Source organism: Eublepharis macularius, chromosome 7 (assembly GCF_028583425.1).
Source record: "Eublepharis macularius isolate TG4126 chromosome 7, MPM_Emac_v1.0, whole genome shotgun sequence".
In the NCBI taxonomy this organism is placed as follows: domain Eukaryota; kingdom Metazoa; phylum Chordata; class Lepidosauria; order Squamata; family Eublepharidae; genus Eublepharis; species Eublepharis macularius.
In genome coordinates this window covers 40,386,174-40,405,783 of record NC_072796.1, presented here as the reverse complement: position 1 = coordinate 40,405,783, position 19,610 = coordinate 40,386,174, and the positions used below count along the sequence as shown (strand labels likewise).

Below are 19,610 nucleotides of genomic sequence, written 5' to 3'. Positions count from 1 at the left end.
CTTTTGTTCATCAAAGCTTTTTTTAAGGTACCGCAAGACTCCCCTCTTTTTTGCTATAACAGATTAATGAGGTTACTTTACTGGAATTAGTACTGAGTAGGAGAAGAAGGGCCCTGACATGGATAGCCCAGGTGAGCCTTGTCTCATCAAATCTCAGAAACTAAGCAGAGTTGGTTTTGGTTAGTAATTGGATGGGAGACCTGCAATGAAGACCAAGGTTGCAGAGCCAGGCAATGGCAAATCACTTCCTTTAGTCTCTTGCCATGAAAACTGCCAGGAGTCGCTATAAGTCAACTATGACTTGAGGACACTCTCCACCACCACCTGGAAAAGAAGGGAAAACACATTTTCCAGTTGTATTGGTGGGGCTAATAGCTCAGATTACTTAGCTGATGTTTTTCCAATGGGAACTAATTCTTAGGAGACGTCTCCATAAGCTCTTTCTTGAGTGTTATTGAAAGGCTTGGAAAAGATGAGACACGCTCACATCCCAGGTGGCAGATGTCTAGCTGACACACTGAAAGTCAAGCAAATTGGGGTGCACCGTCTCTCGGTGGTCTGATGTATGGGTAGCAGACCTGCTGTCCTGTAAGAGTATTTCTTTGTTTCAACTTCAACTATGTTTGTATATTTGTAAATAATGGAAACATTACAAAGTTTCCATCATTCTCCAGTTAAAGAAAGCCAAACAAGATAGCACTGCCCCAGAACTTCTGTTATGTGGAAAGCATATAACAGTATAAAATTGATTACCTGGAAGTAAATCTTATAGAACTCAGTAGGTTTAACTTCTGACTAAACAAATTTAAGATTGTACCATGTGATGGCAACTCTATAGTATATTCCCTTACATGGGAGAAAGACCTATTGAACACAGTGGAACTTACTTCTAAGTGAACATGCATAGGATTGAGTTGCAAGAAGCTTTCCTGTTTGCTTTATTTAGGATAGATTAGGGGTGAAAATTCACTTCAGTTACACCCGTTGTGACTGTTTGTCAAAACAATTGGCTGCCTTAGTCCAGATTTAAATGTGCTGATAGATAAATAGATTTCACAGCATGTCTATTGTGTGGAAAATCAAAGTAACTGAGTCTGTTTTCTGGAATCCAAAGAGTAAACTGTTGAAAGCATTAGAGATCTTCTCAGGTGAAAACAGGATCAAATACCTAAAACTAGTGCCAGAAGCTAAATTAGGCGTGGAGACCTAAAGTTATTGTTTTCGAAGTAGCAAATGTAAAGTCTTGGTTGAATGAACTTAAACAGCAAGAAAAATATGAAAAGTCTATTGAGAATTCCAGTGATGTAAAAATTAAATGGCAATTTGTTTACCCAATAAAATACTCTAGCATTAAGATTTTGATCAGAAATGAGACTGAATCAGCAGCTTTCTGCATCAGGACAAAACAGCATGAATTTCTGCTCTGTCCGTTAGCAAGATAAGACTTCCCCGGAAATGTGCCCTCTTAAAGTCTTATCTTACCTTGCACTGATTAGCAGATAATTTCATGTAGTGCATATACCACAAACTAGATGCATACTTGTACTATAAGACTGCATAGGGATTCCTGGAGCCAGTATTGCCACTAACATTTCACTTGTCATCAGCCTCATTAAACAAAAAAATATTCATTGAACAGAACTGGGAGGGACAACTTGCACATTAGTTCTTGCGCTCTCTCTTTGGGCCTCTTTACACACCATATTGTTTCAGAGATAACCTAAGCAGAGTTAAATAGCTTCAGTCAATGGACTTAGAAGGGTGTAATTCTGCTTAGGGTTGCATTGTAAAGCACTTCCAGGGCAGACTGGTCCTTTAACTTGCCAAGAACTTGATACAGCAAGCTGAGCCAACTGGCTCCTAAGGTGACCATAGGGCCCCAGAGTCTGCCTCCCTCTCGGCAGTCTTCAGGATTGAGCTGTTAATATCCCAGTCCACCCCTGAACAGTTCTGTTATGGGGAGCTCACAAGAATGATCAAGCACGTGCGTTTTTTGTGTGTAATATCCAATCTCAGACATCTTCCCTGTGTATGCAATAAGTGAAATAAAAGCTTGTGCCCCCAGTACTTTCTGTTGCTTTTTGATTACTTCCTGCAGCACCACCATTTTGGCTACTGTCAGCCTTGTGTCATGGCACTTGGCTTCAAATGGATTTAAGAACGTTTAAGCACAATAATGCATAATTACTAGTGTACTTCTTTAATGTGCAAAAAGCATTGGCTATTACCATTTAGGAAGAAGAGGCATGAAACAGCAGCTGTTTCAAAACCTAAACATTCAGAGTTGACAGAGAATTAAAAATAGTGCTGGCAAATTCAGATGTGCACATTCATATTTGTACATGTCTGTTATTCTTCATGGAGTGCTCTGTGATATCTGTCAGCCTCTCTATCTGTCCCTCTCTCATCCACACTATTAACTTCTTGTATTTTGGTACTGGTTCTTAAGTTTCACAGGTAAAAGGTCAGCTTGACCTTAGAAGGTCTTTCTTGTTTATGAAAAAGATTCAGCATTTTCCAAAGTGATGGGATGAACAACATGTACTGATCAGTTAGCACATCATTTTGCCCTACAGACACAACAACCGCCGTGTGCGTTGCTCTTGCTGTGAACCAGGAAACTAAGTAAAAGATAGGGCAAGAGCTAAAAGAGCCATGAAGAGCAACACAGTTTGCAGTTTTTTGGAAGGAACTGAAAACAACATCCCCAGGCACCTGCTCCCCTACTCAGTTTACACTATCACATGTCTATCTCACCTTTTCTGCAAGGTGCTCATGTTCTTCCATTTTATCCTCACAACACCCCTGCGAGAGAGTGACTGGCACAGGTCAGCTTCTTGGCAGAGTGGAAATTTGAGTCTGGTCCTAGTCCGACACTTGAAACACACTGGCTTCCAGCACTATAAAATATCCCATATCGTTTCAGGATGGTTCCAATTCTCACTGACTAGAGCTTTTTCTTTCACCCAATTTTCCCCTGTGGTGTTTATAAATTATTGGTTAGTGGTCAGCCTTAGATTAATTTTACTATTTATTTATTTACTTACTTACTTCAATTATATCATGCCTTTCTCCCCCAATGGGGACCCAAGGCAACTTACATAATTCTTTTTACCTCCATTTTATCCTCACAACAATCTTGTGAGATTGGTTAAGCTGAGTTTGCTACTGGTTAGGGTTGCCAGGTCTCTGCTCTTAACTTGTGTTTTTTTTGAGGCAGGGGAGTAGGCCATAGGGAGGGGAAGTATTTATTTATTTATTTAAAATTTCTATTCCGCTCTCCTCACGGAATTGTGATGTCACATCCAGTTTTACCCAGAAATGATCTCACAGCACTCTAGGGATTCTCCAAAACTCTAAGGTAAAACTATAGAGTTTTGAGAACAGCCTAGAGCATTGTGACATCAATTGCTATTGCTTCCCCTTTATCCTCCCCCTACTCTATTTACCAAGCACAGGCATCACAGAAGCATTGACAGAAGGACTCCTGCCACAAGTGGGAAAGTGGCAACCCTATGACTTGCCAAAGGTCACCCAGCAAGCTTCCATGGCAGAGTGGAAAATTGAACCTAGATCCCTCATATCCTAGTTCAACACTAACCCACTGTAGGCTGCATACCCAAGGAACCCAACTTATAAGTAATGTACTGGTAATGTATATTGTGTCTATATGAAATACTGATGTTGCTGGGTATAGGATTCCTTTGTAGACTCTTTAAAAGAGAAACCATTGCAGATTCTTCAATAAGGTATCTGGGCTACAATTACTCTGGATTTTGCTGTCATAGTCATAAGAGTCAGTATACAATTATGTCCTGCTGTGATGAGTGGCACCATTTCAGCTTTGTATGAGCATGTAATAGGTGCAAAACTCTACTCTTGGATGTATTCAACATTAAATAAGCAAAACTAGCATTGGGTTAGATCCATTTTTAACAGTTCTTCAGTCAAAAGTTCAGGGATGTCATTTTGGCTTGTCGGAGCAGCTATGAAAATGTCAGTGGCCAACATTTAAAACAGTATGAGTTTATCAGGTTGAATCCAGACTAAATTTTCCAGTGGAAGAAAAGAACTTTCCTACCTTTTTCTTCCCACAACATCCCACTGATCTTCACCAAAAGCTGCTTCTGGAGGGCTAGGGGACTCTGAGGAATGACGTAAGGGGGAGGGGGTCTGTAGCAGGAAGAGGAAATCTTCAGCAATTGCCAATTTAGTCTGGATCCAACCCATCTTCTATTTTGAGTTTAAAGCCAAATATCCTAAGGTGAAAGAACTGAATAGGGTTGTGTTTGCCTTACCATAGTCATAGAAAAATATTTTAGATCTTCCATTAAACAAACCTGATCATTAAACACAGTAGTTAAGTGGTTTGGCTGCATATCAGCTTTCTTCTGGTTCAAATCCCACTACTGCCATGAGCTCAGCAGGTGGCCTTGGGTAAGCCACTCCTCTTAGCCCCAGCTCCCCAGCTAGATTGTGAAGACAATAACACTAACTTGTTCACCACTCTGAGTGAGGCACTAATCTGTCTAGAAGAGTGGTATATTATTATAATCATTAACATTATCATCACCATCATCTAGCATTTACTGGTTTTAATTATCACAGAAATAATAAAGCGCATGGGATCTCTTGCTACAAGGTGAATTCCATATGGTGTAGGTGTGTGTATGGGAAGTTTATTAAAAATTCACAAAGATGTTACCATTTGAACATGAACAAATTTCACTTCTGAAAGAACCTTGGAAAGAACTGTCTAAGGCCTTGCACCATGCTATCTGTGCTAATGCTCTGCATTCTGCTTGCTAATATGGTACAAAGAAGTCATGTAACCTAGTAGTACTGTAACTGAACTTCATAATTATCTGGTTTGTAAATTGCAATATTAAGTATTCGGTTTGCACATTACAATAAGAATCTGGCACACTTTTAATGTGTTCCTGTATTCTGAATTGGGCATTATTCCCCCAATAAAAATCCTGGTCTGAGAAGAGTTTCATTTTTCAGGTTCTTCATCCGCTGCTATGACAATGAAGTGCTGCTATGGTGGCAGCAACAGAGAGGCGCAGCTATCCCTCTTTCCCCTTTCCTTACTTCCAGGTGCCAAGAATGATGTATTGCAGATGCCCAGGACCCTTGTAAATGTTTTCGATATATCTTCAGTATGTGGGGTTGGAAGGAAGACATTCTATCCAGCCTTGAGGTAATCCAAAACCAGTTCTTGAGACGGATTTTGGCTTTACCCAAAGGCACTCCTGCTGCCCTGATGAGGGCTGAAACAGGACTCCCCTCCCTTAGGGCACGGGTACACCTTGCAGTTTTAAAATACTGGAAAAGGATCAAATTTTCCAGTTCTGACTCCTTAAGTTGCCAATCAGTAAATTACTTACTATCCAAAGACCCCACACGGGCCGGATGACCTGTTAGGGGTCTCAGCCAACAACCTTCCACTTAAGGAGTGGATCTATAAGTCAGATGCAGTGATGGATCGGCTATCAATATCAAAATCTAAGGCAGCTCCTTGGTATAAACTAATCAAATTTGACCATTCAAGATCTCCCTACCTAGCCAGTATTTCTCATTACAACCTCAGAGTGTCTTTTACTGCTCTGCTCTTCCAGATGATGCAGACAGCTCTTTTGGCAGGGCGTTATTCTCACAACCCTACGGAACATCGCACCTGCATTTGTGGATTGCCTACAGTGGAGAACCTTTCTCACTACCTACTTTATTGCCCATTATATAGTGTACCCAGAGCTAAATTTTTGGCCAGAATCCTACCAGTGACAAACACATATTCTGAAATTGAGAAGATTGTGTTTTTGTTATCTGACACTGATCATCATGTGTCCTATAGTCTCTCAGTTCGCACTCGCAGCCAAAAAGATAAGATCTAAGGTGGTACTGAATGAGGCTGCTTCGTGATCCCTGGGATAGTTTGGCATACTGTATTGTTTTAATTAATTTTAGTAACTTTTATAAACTGTGATAAGGGACTTAATTGTTTATTAGTCAATGTTTTGTGAATTGTGACGGCCTACGGCTATAGACAATACACTCTTTTGATATATCTTCACTAAGCGCCAGGCACCGTGAGGAAATTACATTTCCAGTGTTCCTTTAACATGGGATGCTGCTACTATAGTGGTGTTCAAGGCTTCAGACAAAGAAAGAGAGATTGCACTCCTTCTCTGCCACCATTGCATCTACTGGTTGGGGGCTTGCATGGTGCACTCCGGAATAGCCCTCTTGGATCACACTCTTCTTCTATGCTTCGTCCTCCTGGAATTCCAAGCTTCATTTTTTTCCTCCACAGACAGCATTTTTATTTGAGTAAGACTATCATGTGCCTCCTTTGACTAACAGCAGTTTGCCAGTCGTATTTCCTGAGATCTTTCAACTGGAGACTGAGCCCTGATAGCTCAGGCAATGCAATACTTGTGTTCAGTCCCTGAGTTATGGGCTCCCTCCACTCCTATTCACTCAGAACCAACTCCAAGATGGTAGAAAAGCTGATGTATTCATGGCCGGTCCAGTATTATTTCAGCTCCCTTAAGAATTGAGACATTTCTATCATAAATCACAGATTACCTTATCACCAAATATCAGTAGCTTAATCCAAATATGCTAATTATTTAAAAGAAAATAATGGGATTTAAATGTGCCTAAATTTCTCTGGATTGGGGCCAGCATGTAAAAGTTTCCTGCTTCTTTTACCACGGATGATTTTGAAAATCTATGCTACAATTTACAAATTTACAAAAGACACAATATGTTTGGGGTTTGTTTTTTAAGATGTTATTTATTTGCTTTAACCATATAGCCAATGCTGCTGAATAACTTCGAAATTTTTGTTGCATTAGAAAAGTCAGCAAAAGACTAACTATGTTTAAATCAATAATATACAATGTCTCCTGCAGATGTAGGAACTGGAAATCCATTTACTGTGATAAATGAACTTTGGACAACATATATATAATATATTTCAACAAATTCTGTTAAAGTTATTTGGGTTGACTTCTTTGCTAAATGAATATTAGTGCTGAGAAAATCTCTGTCAATGTCTTGCAACATGCAAGAATGAACTCACCAATCCACAAACAGTTCACAAAAATCTCTCACCTGAAAAGAGAGCCTCCTGTTTAAGGAGATACATTTGCTGTGCAATCCTAACCAGAGTCATTGAAGTCAGCAGACTTGGAAGGGTGTAAACCTGTTTAAGATGGCACTGTAAGAAATACAGCGAGATCCAGTTTGGTGGTGGTTAAGAGTGCGGAGCTCTAATCTGGAGAACCGTGTTTGATTCCCCACTCTTCCACTTGAAGCCAGTTGGGTGACCTTGGGTCAGTCACAGCTTCTAGGAGCTCTCTCAGCCTCACCTACCTCACAGGGTGGTTGTTGTTGTGGGGATAATGATAACATACTTTGTAAACCACTCTTGAGTGGGTGTTAAGTCATCCTAAAGGGCGGTATATAAATTGAATGTTGTTGTTGTTGTTGTTGTTGTTGTTGTTAATAATAATAATAATAATAATAATAATAATAATAATAATAATATGGGATAGCTATTTTGACAACCAAGTTTCCATTGAGAAACACAAACACCTGTACTGGCGGATAACAATAATCAACAGGGGTCCCATCCTTTTTGAGCCTATGAATACCTTTGGAATTCTGACACAGGCCGTTTCCACATGCTGTTAAAGAGACGGTCTACTTACTGAATGCTGGGATTTTTTTTCACAGATTCCAGATGCCTCCGATTTCAAAACGGAAGCAGGCAGTTTGTCTTGCATCTGATCAGCGTCCTTGACCCGGCACAGGAAAGAGCGGGAAATCCCGGTCTCAGAAAAGACGCTGATTAGAAAATACGGAACTCACATACTCACAAAAAAGTGGCAATTGTAAACATGGGGACAGGGCTATATAAATGTTTAATAAGAATTTGGTTCCATGTTGTAATTAGTGAGGGACATGAAAGACACATTTGAAGAAATTGATATAACAGTAATGCCAGCTTGAAAGGAAAAAACAAAACTAATCAACAACAAAAACCCACCTTTGAAGTCCAGGGAAAGTGTAACTGCATTGGGACATGACTGTAAGCATATAAAAAATGTCAGACTGCATAACGTTTCTTGCTCCTTAATGGCAGAAAAATTTGGAATTTGCAGTTTACAGTCTCCATGTTATCATGAAAAGCTATGGAAAGTCTTAAAAGAAATGGGGGTGCCACAACATCTGATTGTTTTGATGCACAACCTGTACTACTGTCAGGAAAGAATAAGGGGAAACAGAATGGTTTCCATTTGGCAAGGGTGTCAGACAAGGATGCATATTATCTCCCTACCTGTTCAACCTCTATGTAGAGTATATCATAATGAAAGCTGTATTAGATCTGGAAGAAAGTGGAGTGAAAATTGATGAAAGGAATATTAACAATCTGAGATATGCAGATGACACCATGTTACTGGCAGAAAATAATGAAGACTTGAAATGGCTACTGTTGAAGGTTAAAGGAGAAAGCACCAAAGCAGGATTACAACTGAACATCAAGAAGACAAAAGTAATGACTACTGAGGAATTACACAATTTTAAAGCTGACAATGAGGAAATTGAAGTTGTTCAAGATTTTCTATTCCTTGGCTCAATCATCAATCAACAGGGGACTGCAATGAAGAAATCAGAAGAAGATTGTTAAATAATGATTACAAAATTTTTACAAAAATTTTGGCGGAGAGATTAAAGGACTGGTTAGTCGAGTATTGCAGAAGAGCAGGCAGGGTTCCTTCCAAACAGGCAAATTAGAGACAATTTGAGAACTGTAGTAAATGCTATAGAATACTACGATAAACATTGTGAAAAGGAAGTTGGTTTCTTCTTTGTGGATGCAGAAAAAGCTTTTGACAATTTGAACTGGAAGTTTATGTTTGTCACAATGGAGAGGCTGCAAATGGGAAAAGATTTTATTCAAGCAGTAAAAGCAATATACAGAGACCAATGTGCGGCAATTGTAGTAAATGACGATTTAACAAAAAAATTGGAAATAAGAAAGGGTACAAGACAGGGGTGCCCATTATCTCCATTGTTGTTCATTTTGATTTTGGAACTGCTATTGATTCAAATACTAGAAGATGATACTATAAGAGGCATAAAGATTAAAGAATTTACCTACAAGGTTAGAGCTTTTGCGGATGATGTGATGGTTATAGTGGAAGATCCAATACAAAACATGCCAAAGTTGCTTGATAAGATAAAAGAGTTCGGAGATCTGGCTGGATTTTATGTTAATAAGAAGAAATCAAAGATACTATGCAAGAATATGACTAAACAAAAGCAACAAGAGTTAATGGAACTTATTGATTGTGAAGTAACACATAAAGTTAAATATCTTGGAATTGAGATAACTGCGAAAAATATTGATTTATTTAAGAACAACTATGAAAAGCTATGGCAACAGATTGATAGAGACTTGATTAAATGGAATAAATTAAATCTGTCATGGCTGGGAAGAATAGCGGCAGTTAAGATGAATGTGTTACCACGGATTATGTTCCTATACAAACAATTCCAATTATTAGAGATACCAAACAATTTGAAAAATGGCAGAGGAAGATCTCTGACTTTGTGTGGGCAGGCAAGAAACCTCGAGTAAAAATGAAAGTTCTGTGTGACGCTAAAGAAAGAGGTGGACTGCAGTTGCCGAATCTTAGATTATATCATGAAGCAATATGTTTGGTTTGGCTAAAAGAGTGGATGTCACTGAAAGACCGCAAACTCTTAACATTGGAAGGTTATAAGAAGTTGTTTGGATGGCATGCCTATTTGTGGCAGGATAAAATAAAAGCTGACTCTATGTTTTTGCACCATTATATTAGAAGGAGCCTCTTCACGGTCTGGAAAAAATATAAAAAATATCTGGGTGAAGGTATCCCCTCTTGGGTGGTACCGTTTGAAGTGATCGATCCAAGAGCTATCTATAATGAAGAACAATGTTTACCATATAAAGAGATACTGATTATGGAACAAAAAATGATAAGAATCAAAACGGAGGAAGAGTTATTCTCCTGTTATGGATGGTTCCAATATAGACAGATTAGAGACCTTTACAACTTGGATTGTTCAAAAGGAGGAATCAAATGGAAAAACTCAGAGTTGGAAGAGACTATACTACAAGAAAGTAAAAAGAAAATATCTAAAATTTATAAAATACTTCTGAAGTGGTATACAGAGGATGAGACAGTCAAAGTACAGATGGTGAAGTGGGCAATTAACTGTCACAAAGAAATAACAATGGAGTCATGGGAATATTTATGAAAAACTACAACTGAAGATTTCAACTTGTACCAGTATTAAAGAGAATGTCTATAAGATGATTTATAGATGGTATTTAACGCCTAAGAAAATTGCGCTTGGAAATGCAAATATGTCAGATAAATGCTGGAAATGTAAAAAGCATGAAGGATCATTGTATCATATGTGGTGGACATGTGATGTGGCTAGACAGTACTGGGGAGATATGTTAGAAGTAATAAACGAGATTTTGCAGACCCAAATAAAGAAGAACCCAGAGCTATTGCTACTGAATTTAAGTATGGAAGATGTTCCTATGCAATACAGAACATTACTATTCTATATGACGACGGCAGCAAGACTTTTATATGCACAGAAATGGAAGGTGCAAGAAATACCAACTATTGAAGACTGGATATATAAATTGCTGTACATGGCAGAAATGAATAAAATGACAAGAAAGCTGAGAGATCAGAATCTGGCAGAATTCTTTACTGATTGGGGAAGACTGAAAACATATTTAGAAAAGAAGTGTGACGTGAAAGGGGAACTATGGCAATTCAAAAATTATTAGAATGGGTTTCTTTTTATTGGAAGAGATGGAATCTTTACCATATGGAGTGAAGTATTAACTAATTGTTAGCTTAAATTTAAGTGGATTTGGAGTTAATAGATATTGGTAAAATTAATAAAGTAGATATTTTATTTAATTGTTAGCATAAATTTAAATATATCTGAAGTTAACAGACAGTAATAGATAACAGATTTTAAGTTAATAATAATAGATCTGAAGCTAACAGATAGAGCTTAGCTTAACAAAGCAGAATGTAAACACGATATAATGAGTTATAGAAAAAGGGGATAGATTAGGAATAGATTAAGATATAGGGTTGGAAAGCTGTTGGAAGTCCTGAAAAAGGGGGGAGGGAAAGGGTGGGGGAAAATGATATTGAGATGTTATTTGAAAGTTGTATGTATTAATATTCTTGCCTAATAAATTTTTTTCAAAAAAAAAGAAATCAGAAGAAGATTGAGACTTGGAAGAGCAGCTGTGAGGGAACTAGATAAGATCCTTAAAGATAAAGCTGTCTCTCTGGGAACCAAGATCAAGATAATCCAAACTATGGTATTTCCCATTGCCATGTATGGATGTGAAAGTTGGACGGTAAAGAAAGCTGACAGGAAGAAAATTGATTCATTTGAAATGTGGTGCTGGAGGAGAGTTTTGCGGATACCATGGACAGCCAAAAAGATAAATAAGTAGGTACTAGATCAAATCAAGCCTGAATTCTCCTTAGAAGCTAAAATGACAAGACAAAGGCTATCGTACTTTGGTCACATCATGAGAAGACAAGATTCTCTGGAAAAGTCAATAATGCTAGGAAAAGTGGAAGGCAGCAGGAAAAGAGGAAAACCTAAAACGAGATGGCTTGACTCAATAAAAGAAGCCACGTCCTCCAGTTTGCAGGATCTGAGCAAGTCTGTTAAAGATAGAATGTTTTGGAGATCTTTCATTCATAGGGTCGCCATAGGTCAGCGATGACTTGACAGCACATAACACACACAAACACATGTTTTGGGGACCATTTTGCAGAAATCTTAATTTTTCTCTTAAAATGAGAGGTTTTTAAAATGTTAGAATCAATATAAATGCCAAAACAAGTTTCATTCACAGAAATATTATATGTCAACCAATTTTACTTTCTGAGATATAAGAGGTTATCGTACTATCTAGCTGTCTCTTTCCTAAGGTTAGTTGCTCATCCTTCAATAACAAAATTGGCCAAAACAATTATCACAGTGAGATACAGTCCTAAGAAATCAATGTTCTCTTCCAGGAAAACGATCATGAAATGTGCTCACAGTAAACTATACAACTTGAAAAAAATAGATTCCAGGTTCATTATTTTATATACTATGTCAGTTTTCTTGTTCAGTATTCAAATAGACATTTGAACTGTCATGAGAAAATATTTAGTTTCTGAACCTTTACTGTTCACATTTTGGGGAAAAAATTCTGATAGCCTACAGTATGAATATGTATAATATCAAAGGACACAGCATGTTAGGAATTTCTCTTGTGTACAAAATCCATTGAAATAAATGAAAGTTCACTGTGGCTTAATGTATATCAGTGGAACATATCTCACCAGTGTTCCCCATAACCTTAGAAGTCAGAAATTATAGAATATCAGCCATTTAAAGATTTAGGATAAATCAGAAATATTGCCAATAGTGTCTTATCTGTATAATTCTTGTAAATATTCTATAGTGAAATGTTTAAATTCTGGTCTCCAGTATATGCCTTTAACTTTATTGTGCCCTTGTCTTTGCATGGTTTTTACATAAGCATTTGTTATATATTTAGATGGAATTGTTTGAGCTCTAGTATTGACAAAGCTCACTTCTGGAAGTAAATTAAGATTTTCATTAAAATCTCATAGAATCTATTAGTAAATAGTTCTTATATACATATATGTCAACCATTCATGGAGTACCACATTTGTGAATTAGTATTCAGTATTCTCAAATCTGAATGTTTGCTCTCCATAGCCTGTAAAATTCCTTTCTGAGTTTCGATCACCCTGGTAGGTTTCCAATGCCTCTACGTATTCAGCTTTATTGCTGGTCAGAGACTGTTCATTAAGCAAACTTGATTTGACCATTCCCCAGTCTTCTTGAACTTTTATCTCAGAGCAGACATTTCTATAAATGTTCTCTGCAAGGGGACAGCTCAGAAGATCTTTTGCTTCATAAAAACCGTCACCGCATTTCAACACAGATGACTTATAGGCTTCATAGGACATCTTAGTTGTTGTAGTTATTACAGTCTGCAAAGCTGGAAAATCCAAAGAGGAATAACCATCATACCTGCAAGGATACTCTCCACTATCAGCACGACCTTGATTCATTTCATAGTCAACCCTTTCTCCATTGTTAGTTTCCCCTAAGGACTGTTTCAATCCATGATGTTTAAGGATTCCATCAATGTTCTTTTCATGAAGATTTACTGAATTTACACAATATGGAAGTCCATTCAGCATGATATGATCAGTATCCACTGGAATATCCATTGGGTCTTTGGGAAACATTGGATACAAACTAGATCCAACATAACCAGGAAATGTGCATTCATAGCCACAACTTGGCTTAGATGTGTAGACTGTGGGACTTGGGTACTTCTGGAGTGGCAGTTCCACGTCTTCCGGGACACCGACTGCATCATAAGTAACTTTGTAAGAGTCTACATTTTGAAATTCATGGTGAGGCTGAGCTGGGAGTGGTAGACTGGTATCTGTAATTATGCTGATTTTTTCTGGTCTTTCATATGTCACATGATGAACGCAGTGAAAGTATTCGCCATTCTCATTATATGCCCCTGTCTAAGTAGAATATTAATAAAAACAGATTTTGAGACGCATATGCCATAGACACACACACGCGCTCGCACGTAATCCCACGCTAAAGTGATATGCTAATTGGGTTAAACCAATTTTGTTCAATTTTAAAACTTGTTTTTTTTCACATGTATTTCAGAGATCACCAATTTATTTATTTAGTCATTTTTACCCTGCTTTTCTTCCCAGTGGGAACCCAAAGCAGCCTACAAAAATACAAATACAGTTTAAATAGACAATTTACAGAGACAGAAATAAAATTTAAACAGAACAAGCAAAAAGTACATTGGGTTGGTCTTGAATCCCCTGCATTGGCTCACAGTTTGCAAACCATGGACTCAGAGCCAAGCTTTACCAAAGCTTATATCAGAAATGCTCCATTGTGGTCCCAGCCCACATCAGTCACTTCTCCCCGTGCCCCTTTTAGCCTTATCTAACATAAACCAGTGGTTTTCGACCTTTCCAGACTTGGGACTCACTGAGCTCTAAGCACAGGACATGAAGTCACATCACAGGAAGAGGGGAAACTATTATGTGCTAATCGAGCTATTTAAACCTTCTTCTCTTCCTCTGAGTCTCTCAGATGTCATGAATTTTTCTTCCCTAGTCTACATGTCAAGGCACAATATAATAGTTACCTGAAAGTCCAGAAGCCTTTTTTTCTGGGATGAATGAGAAGGCACTGTTTGCTTTTTAAGAGCACTTCTTCTGGCCTCAGTCTCTGATTTACTTTCTGGTCTAGGGTGGTCATGAATTCCTTTGGCCTGCAGAAGTATGCATACATCAGTAAATTGGGTTACTTAAAGGAAATAAATGTGCATAAACTGAGGCCTCATTCAGTAATCTGTAACCTAGAAGTATGTAAGTGTAAGTGATTTACAATCAAAGGCTCAAGCTTAGCTAGTCTGGAAAAAGTCAGTCAAGAAAATGTAAGAAACTGGTCTTACTGAGCAATCCTAAACAGAGTTACTCCAGTTTAAGCCCATTGATTTCAATGGGCTTAGATTGGAGTAACTCTGCTTAGAATAGTAAAGAGTCCAGTAGCACCTTTAAGACTAACCAACTTTATTGTAGCATAAGCTTTTGAGAGCCACAGCTCTCTTCGTCAGATGCAAGAGAGCCACAGCTCTCTTCGTCGTCTCCATGCATCTGACAAAGAGAGCTGTGGCTCTTGAAAGCTGATGCTACAATAAAGTTGGTTAGTCTTAAAGGTGTTACTGGACTCTTTGCTATTTTGCTACTACAGACTAGCACGGTTAACTCCTCTGGATCTGCTTAGAATTGCACTGTTAGTAACTGTTGCTACAGATCCTGGTTTATTCATAAAAATGAAAGTACATTTTCACCCTGGTACGATCCACCAGCAAGTTCTACTTTGCAAGCCTTATTGAAATTAGATTCCAGAGTGATAGCCACATTAAACTGCTACAGTCACAATAATAAAAAATCTCATAGCACCTTAAGGATTAACAAATTGATCATGGCATCTGCTGTTATGAGTCCTCTTTGTCAGATGCATGTACCATTCCGCTGGCAGAGAGTTATAACCAAATCTACAAACAGCACATGGCAGGGAGGGAGGTAGTTATCAGGAAGCTCAAAAGGCCTAGTTTCCCAGCATTTGACATCACATTCCAGAGCACAAGTATTCACAAGATCTGGTCTGTCTGTTCAGAATGGTTGTGGACCTCTCCCAACTCTTAATGAACTGGCAAAGAAGGATGAATCTGGACCTCTAGGGAGGAACAATTACTTTTTGTTGTCAGCTAAAGTCTCCATTGACTCCATATCTGACGGTATCGACCCAACATATGAATCTGAACTCAGCTGCTTCACACTCAGTTTCAAATTGTTCCAAGGGCTTTAAGTACTTGAATGTTCAGGGAGGTTGAACTGTTTCCCCACTGGTTTCTGATGGCACTACTACATCTTAGGCCTTCTTCCATGTTTTTAAAAACTTTCTTTTGCAAGTTTTGCAGCAAAGATGGTTCCATCAAGGAAGATAATTGTGTGGGGAAAGATTTCTCTCCTGCTGTTTTCTTCCTGGAAAAAGTCACTCTTAAGCCGTTTTCACTCCTGCTATGAAAAACTTGCAGGTACATTTTTGCTCCAATAGGAATACTTTAATGCCCTCATATTAATTCCTGTTCCATCATATACATTCATGATTTTGCTTATTCTATTTTTCTACTGCAAATGAAAGATAAGGTACATACCTGAAAAAATATCACTTTGCCATCATGTCTCCAGAAGTTAGTTACTGGGTAGCCACTATGTCCCCGGCAAGGAATTAACTCAAGGGCTGAACTACAGTTTGGACAGTGCTTTTCTGCAATAGATAGGAAGCATCAAGCTCAAAGTCAGTGCTATCCTAAGTGGTGCAATCATTGCCTTAAAAGAACTTGGAAAAGTGTAACTCTGCATAGGATGGCACCGTTGGTGATTAATCATATTTAAGAATTCTGTATTCTGGCATTTAAGCTTCTAAGCAAAACAAAGAAAAATGCAACGCATGTTCTGATACAGTTTAATTACAAATAATTAGAGTCTCGCTTTTTAAAAAACCTTCAAATTATATTGATTATAACTCAAAAATATTTATAAATTCTTTCCAAGTGCCCTCTAAAAGTAGACTTTTCACCAGCTCCTCCACTGTCTAGCATTCATAGGGACTCTTTCCAGTTCCTAGCGCTTCAACTTTTCCTGCTCCATCCTACTTCTTCCAAAGATCTAAAAGAGCAAGTCTTTCATAAAGGGAGGAGTAACATCCTGATAGTACGTTTATTTTAATAGTAAAGGTGTTGGTAGGTTTGAATATACCATAGTTCTCATTCTAAGATGGTTCAGGTCTTATTGACTGCAAGTACTCCAGCTTTGCTGAATTACACACAAGGTTCGAATTATTAGTCTAAGAGTATAACACTCACAGAAATCTACAGTCAGTGCCAATTTCAATATGTTTGGTTTTAGGGGCAAAAAATGATCTGATCCAAATATATACACGAAGAAGTTAATTCAGGATTAGTTGGTTGGATGAGCCCCATGGTGCAGAGTGGTAAGCTGCAGTACTGCAGCCCAAGCTCTGCTCGTGACCTGAGTTCGATCCTGGTGGAAGCCGGGTTCAGCTAGTCGGCTCAAGGTTGACTCAGCCTTCCATCCTTCCGAGGTCGGTAAAATAAGTACCCTGTTTTGTGGGGGTAAATTGTAGATGATTGGGGAAGGCAATGGCAAACCACCCCGTAAAAAGTCTGCCAAGAAAACGTCTTGATGCAACATCCCCCCATGGGTCAGTAATGACTCGGTGCTTGCACAGGGTAGCCACAGGGTACACAGGGTACTTTTACCTTTACCTAGTTGGTTAAGTAATTTGTTTTTATAATACTGAAAGCAGATCCTGGATTCTTATTCCTAGATTTGAGAATCTCATGGGTCTTCTTCATGGATTCAACCTTGGAAAAGTGATGGAGATGCCAGTGTACCTTTGCCAGGGGTATACAACTACAGGATCACTTCAAAGGGTCATCCTATGAACATCATTTATTCATTTGAAAGAGGTCTTGGTGTACAAAGATCTCTGAGATTCACATTTCAGAGATTCTACTTTTGGATACCAAAATTAAGAAACAATAGAACTGACCCGGATGGCCCAGGTTAGCCCAGTCTCATCAGATCTTGGTAGCTAAGCAGAGCCAGCTCTGGTTAGTACTTGAATGGAAGACCACCAAGGAAGACCAGGGTTGTACGCCCGAGCAAGGAATGGCAAATCTCTTTCTATATAGAACTCTCTGTCAGGAAATATATATAGTTCCAAAACCAACGAGGAATTTTGCAGCCACTTTTTCTCACTTTGTTGCTTTTGCCGAGCTTTATCACATATAGCAGGGCGGAGTTGAAGTTTGGTCCCATCTGGCAGCATGCAGTTCCTGGCACACACCACCACACCAAGGCAGGACTTCTTTAGGATTTGGCAGTTGTGGTTGTTGGTGTTGCGCATGGCCCAGCCACTGAGATGCCGCTGAGCATTTTTATCTTCGTTGGAATAAATAAATCTCAAATAGCCATCTGGCCACTCCTGGAAGGAATCATAATGCTTGGGCTCCTGCATCGGAGAGAAACGGATAAAAAGGAGAGGGGGAGCAGAGGAGCAAAAGAAGGGTATGTTAACATAGCATCTCAAAAGCCGGAGAATCCTTTTTCCGGAAAAGGCCAAAAATGACTATGCCACTCGACATTTGCAAAAAGGGCATTATCAAAAACCGCAGTGCAGGGGGGGCTCCAATGCAGACATGAAGTTTCTGCAAGCCAGCACTTTCCCTGTAGACATCCTCCCTGTTGACAGATGTCACATTCTCACCCCAACTGAATGCTAAGTATGCTTCTGAAACATCCGACTTACAACTGCTGTGGACATCTAATAAAACTTTCCTGGGACTTTATTTGTGATGAGCAACACAACTGTCCTTTGGGAACTCTTCTTTTAAAGTTGTATTATCATTTTTTCAGTTTTCTTGGGGATTGCAATGAAGGCTCACTGACACCGAGAACATTTAAACAGTGGTAATACCATGCCCTGCGCCCAGAATGGAAAATATTTTTATCAGAGAAAAACAGCACATGCAACTCACTCATCGCACCCACATGGTCACACCATTCTGCCATTTGGGGGCAACCTTTCCTTTCTTTGTTTTAAATCTATGGGTGCTCCGTGCTTCCTTCCTCTGCTGGAGCACACAGCTAGGTTTTTAAAAGGGGAAGAAAATGACAGCAGTAATATATCTGTCTCCCCATAATCCATCTATTAGATATGTGAAGACTGGACATTATGCTATTGTTTGTTGGACTGGGGCTTGAAAACCACACAAGTATTACACAACAAGGGCCAAGTGCACTTTGTCTGATTATGTAGAAAGAGATACCGGAACCTCAAAATCAACCCTAACATTATAGAAATTCATGCCTTCTTATCCCGTACCTGTGGCAGCTTGGGGTCATTGATGTCCCAAATTAACTTCATCCCATAGGAACAGATATAGTCAGAGTCCTCAAAGGGATCTTTTGACATGTTCACCATGGACCTAGGACAGCAGGAAAAGCAACATTCAGCAGGAATTCCCTCTAATTTGCAAATATAACTTCAGTTCAAGTGGTCAAAGAAATCAGCAAAGAAATTGCAGAAAATAGTCACAATTTTCTGGTCTAGAAATCATTCCCCCAAAAATGTGTTTGTGTGTGTGCACCTGGATGACTGTGTAAACATATGACCAGTTCTGTCACAACAACTGGTGTTTGCAAGGTAACTTTTAGGACTGAGTGTGTGAGCGCAACTAAACTAAAAAAACAGCTGCTCATATAATTTCCCCCAAGAGCCATGATTAGGTACCTAACAGTGCAATCCCAAAGAGAGTTACACCTTTTTGAGCCCACTGCATTGTAAGGCATGTCTGTCTCCAAATACCAGTTTGGGCTGCAGAGTATCGATTAAAAAAAACTATAGCTAATTGAAAAGTGGATGGCTGGTGAAAAAACAGGCCATGCACAGATAAGGTTTAGAATTCTATATTTGGGCAATCCTCGTGTATGCAGGAAAAAAATAGTGTGTGCAGTTCTGGTTGCTGGGAAAAGGTACAAAAGAGGGCAAGCAAGATGATTAGTTGCATCTTAGAGACTACCTAGATTTCCAGGGTATGAACTGTTGACAGTCTGGAAATCGTGTTGGTCTCTAAGGGGCAACTGGACTCCAATCTTGTCCTTTTACTGCTGATCTATATGGCTCCCTACCTGAAACAGTCCCCCAAAGTGACTATCACAACGAAATTCCATTGGGATTGATACAACTAAATCCTACTGATATCTACAGTATCTGCAAAAGAGGGCTTTGACTCTGGAAAGTATAGACCCTGAAAATCTTGTGGGTCTCTA

The 19,610-nt window shown here is 38.9% G+C and overlaps 1 protein-coding gene across 1 annotated transcript; it reads right to left on the bottom strand.

The window, feature by feature from the left end:
* Positions 1-12,803: 12,803 nt before the first annotated feature.
* GCM2 (glial cells missing transcription factor 2) lies at positions 12,804-18,753 on the bottom strand. Its single transcript, XM_054986058.1, has 5 exons — positions 18,664-18,753; positions 17,538-17,790; positions 15,908-16,020; positions 14,330-14,455; positions 12,804-13,676 (listed from the first exon to the last, which is right to left on the bottom strand). The coding sequence occupies exons 1-5, from the start codon at positions 18,751-18,753 to the stop codon at positions 12,804-12,806; spliced, it is 1,455 nt and encodes a 484-aa protein (XP_054842033.1).
* Positions 18,754-19,610: the final 857 nt, after the last annotated feature.

Bases quoted from the DNA above. Each gene is read 5' to 3' on its own strand.
- GCM2 (XM_054986058.1), bottom strand. From the start codon at position 18,753: ATGTCAAAAGATCCCTTTGAGGACTCTGACTATATCTGTTCCTATGGG. The intron at 17,791-18,663 runs GTACGGGATAAG...TCTCCGATGCAG, and splicing joins ATGACCCCAAGCTGCCACAG to GAGCCCAAGCATTATGATTC. The intron at 16,021-17,537 runs GTGAGAAAAAGT...TATCTATTGCAG, and splicing joins AGCTCGGCAAAAGCAACAAA to AAAAGCACTGTCCAAACTGT.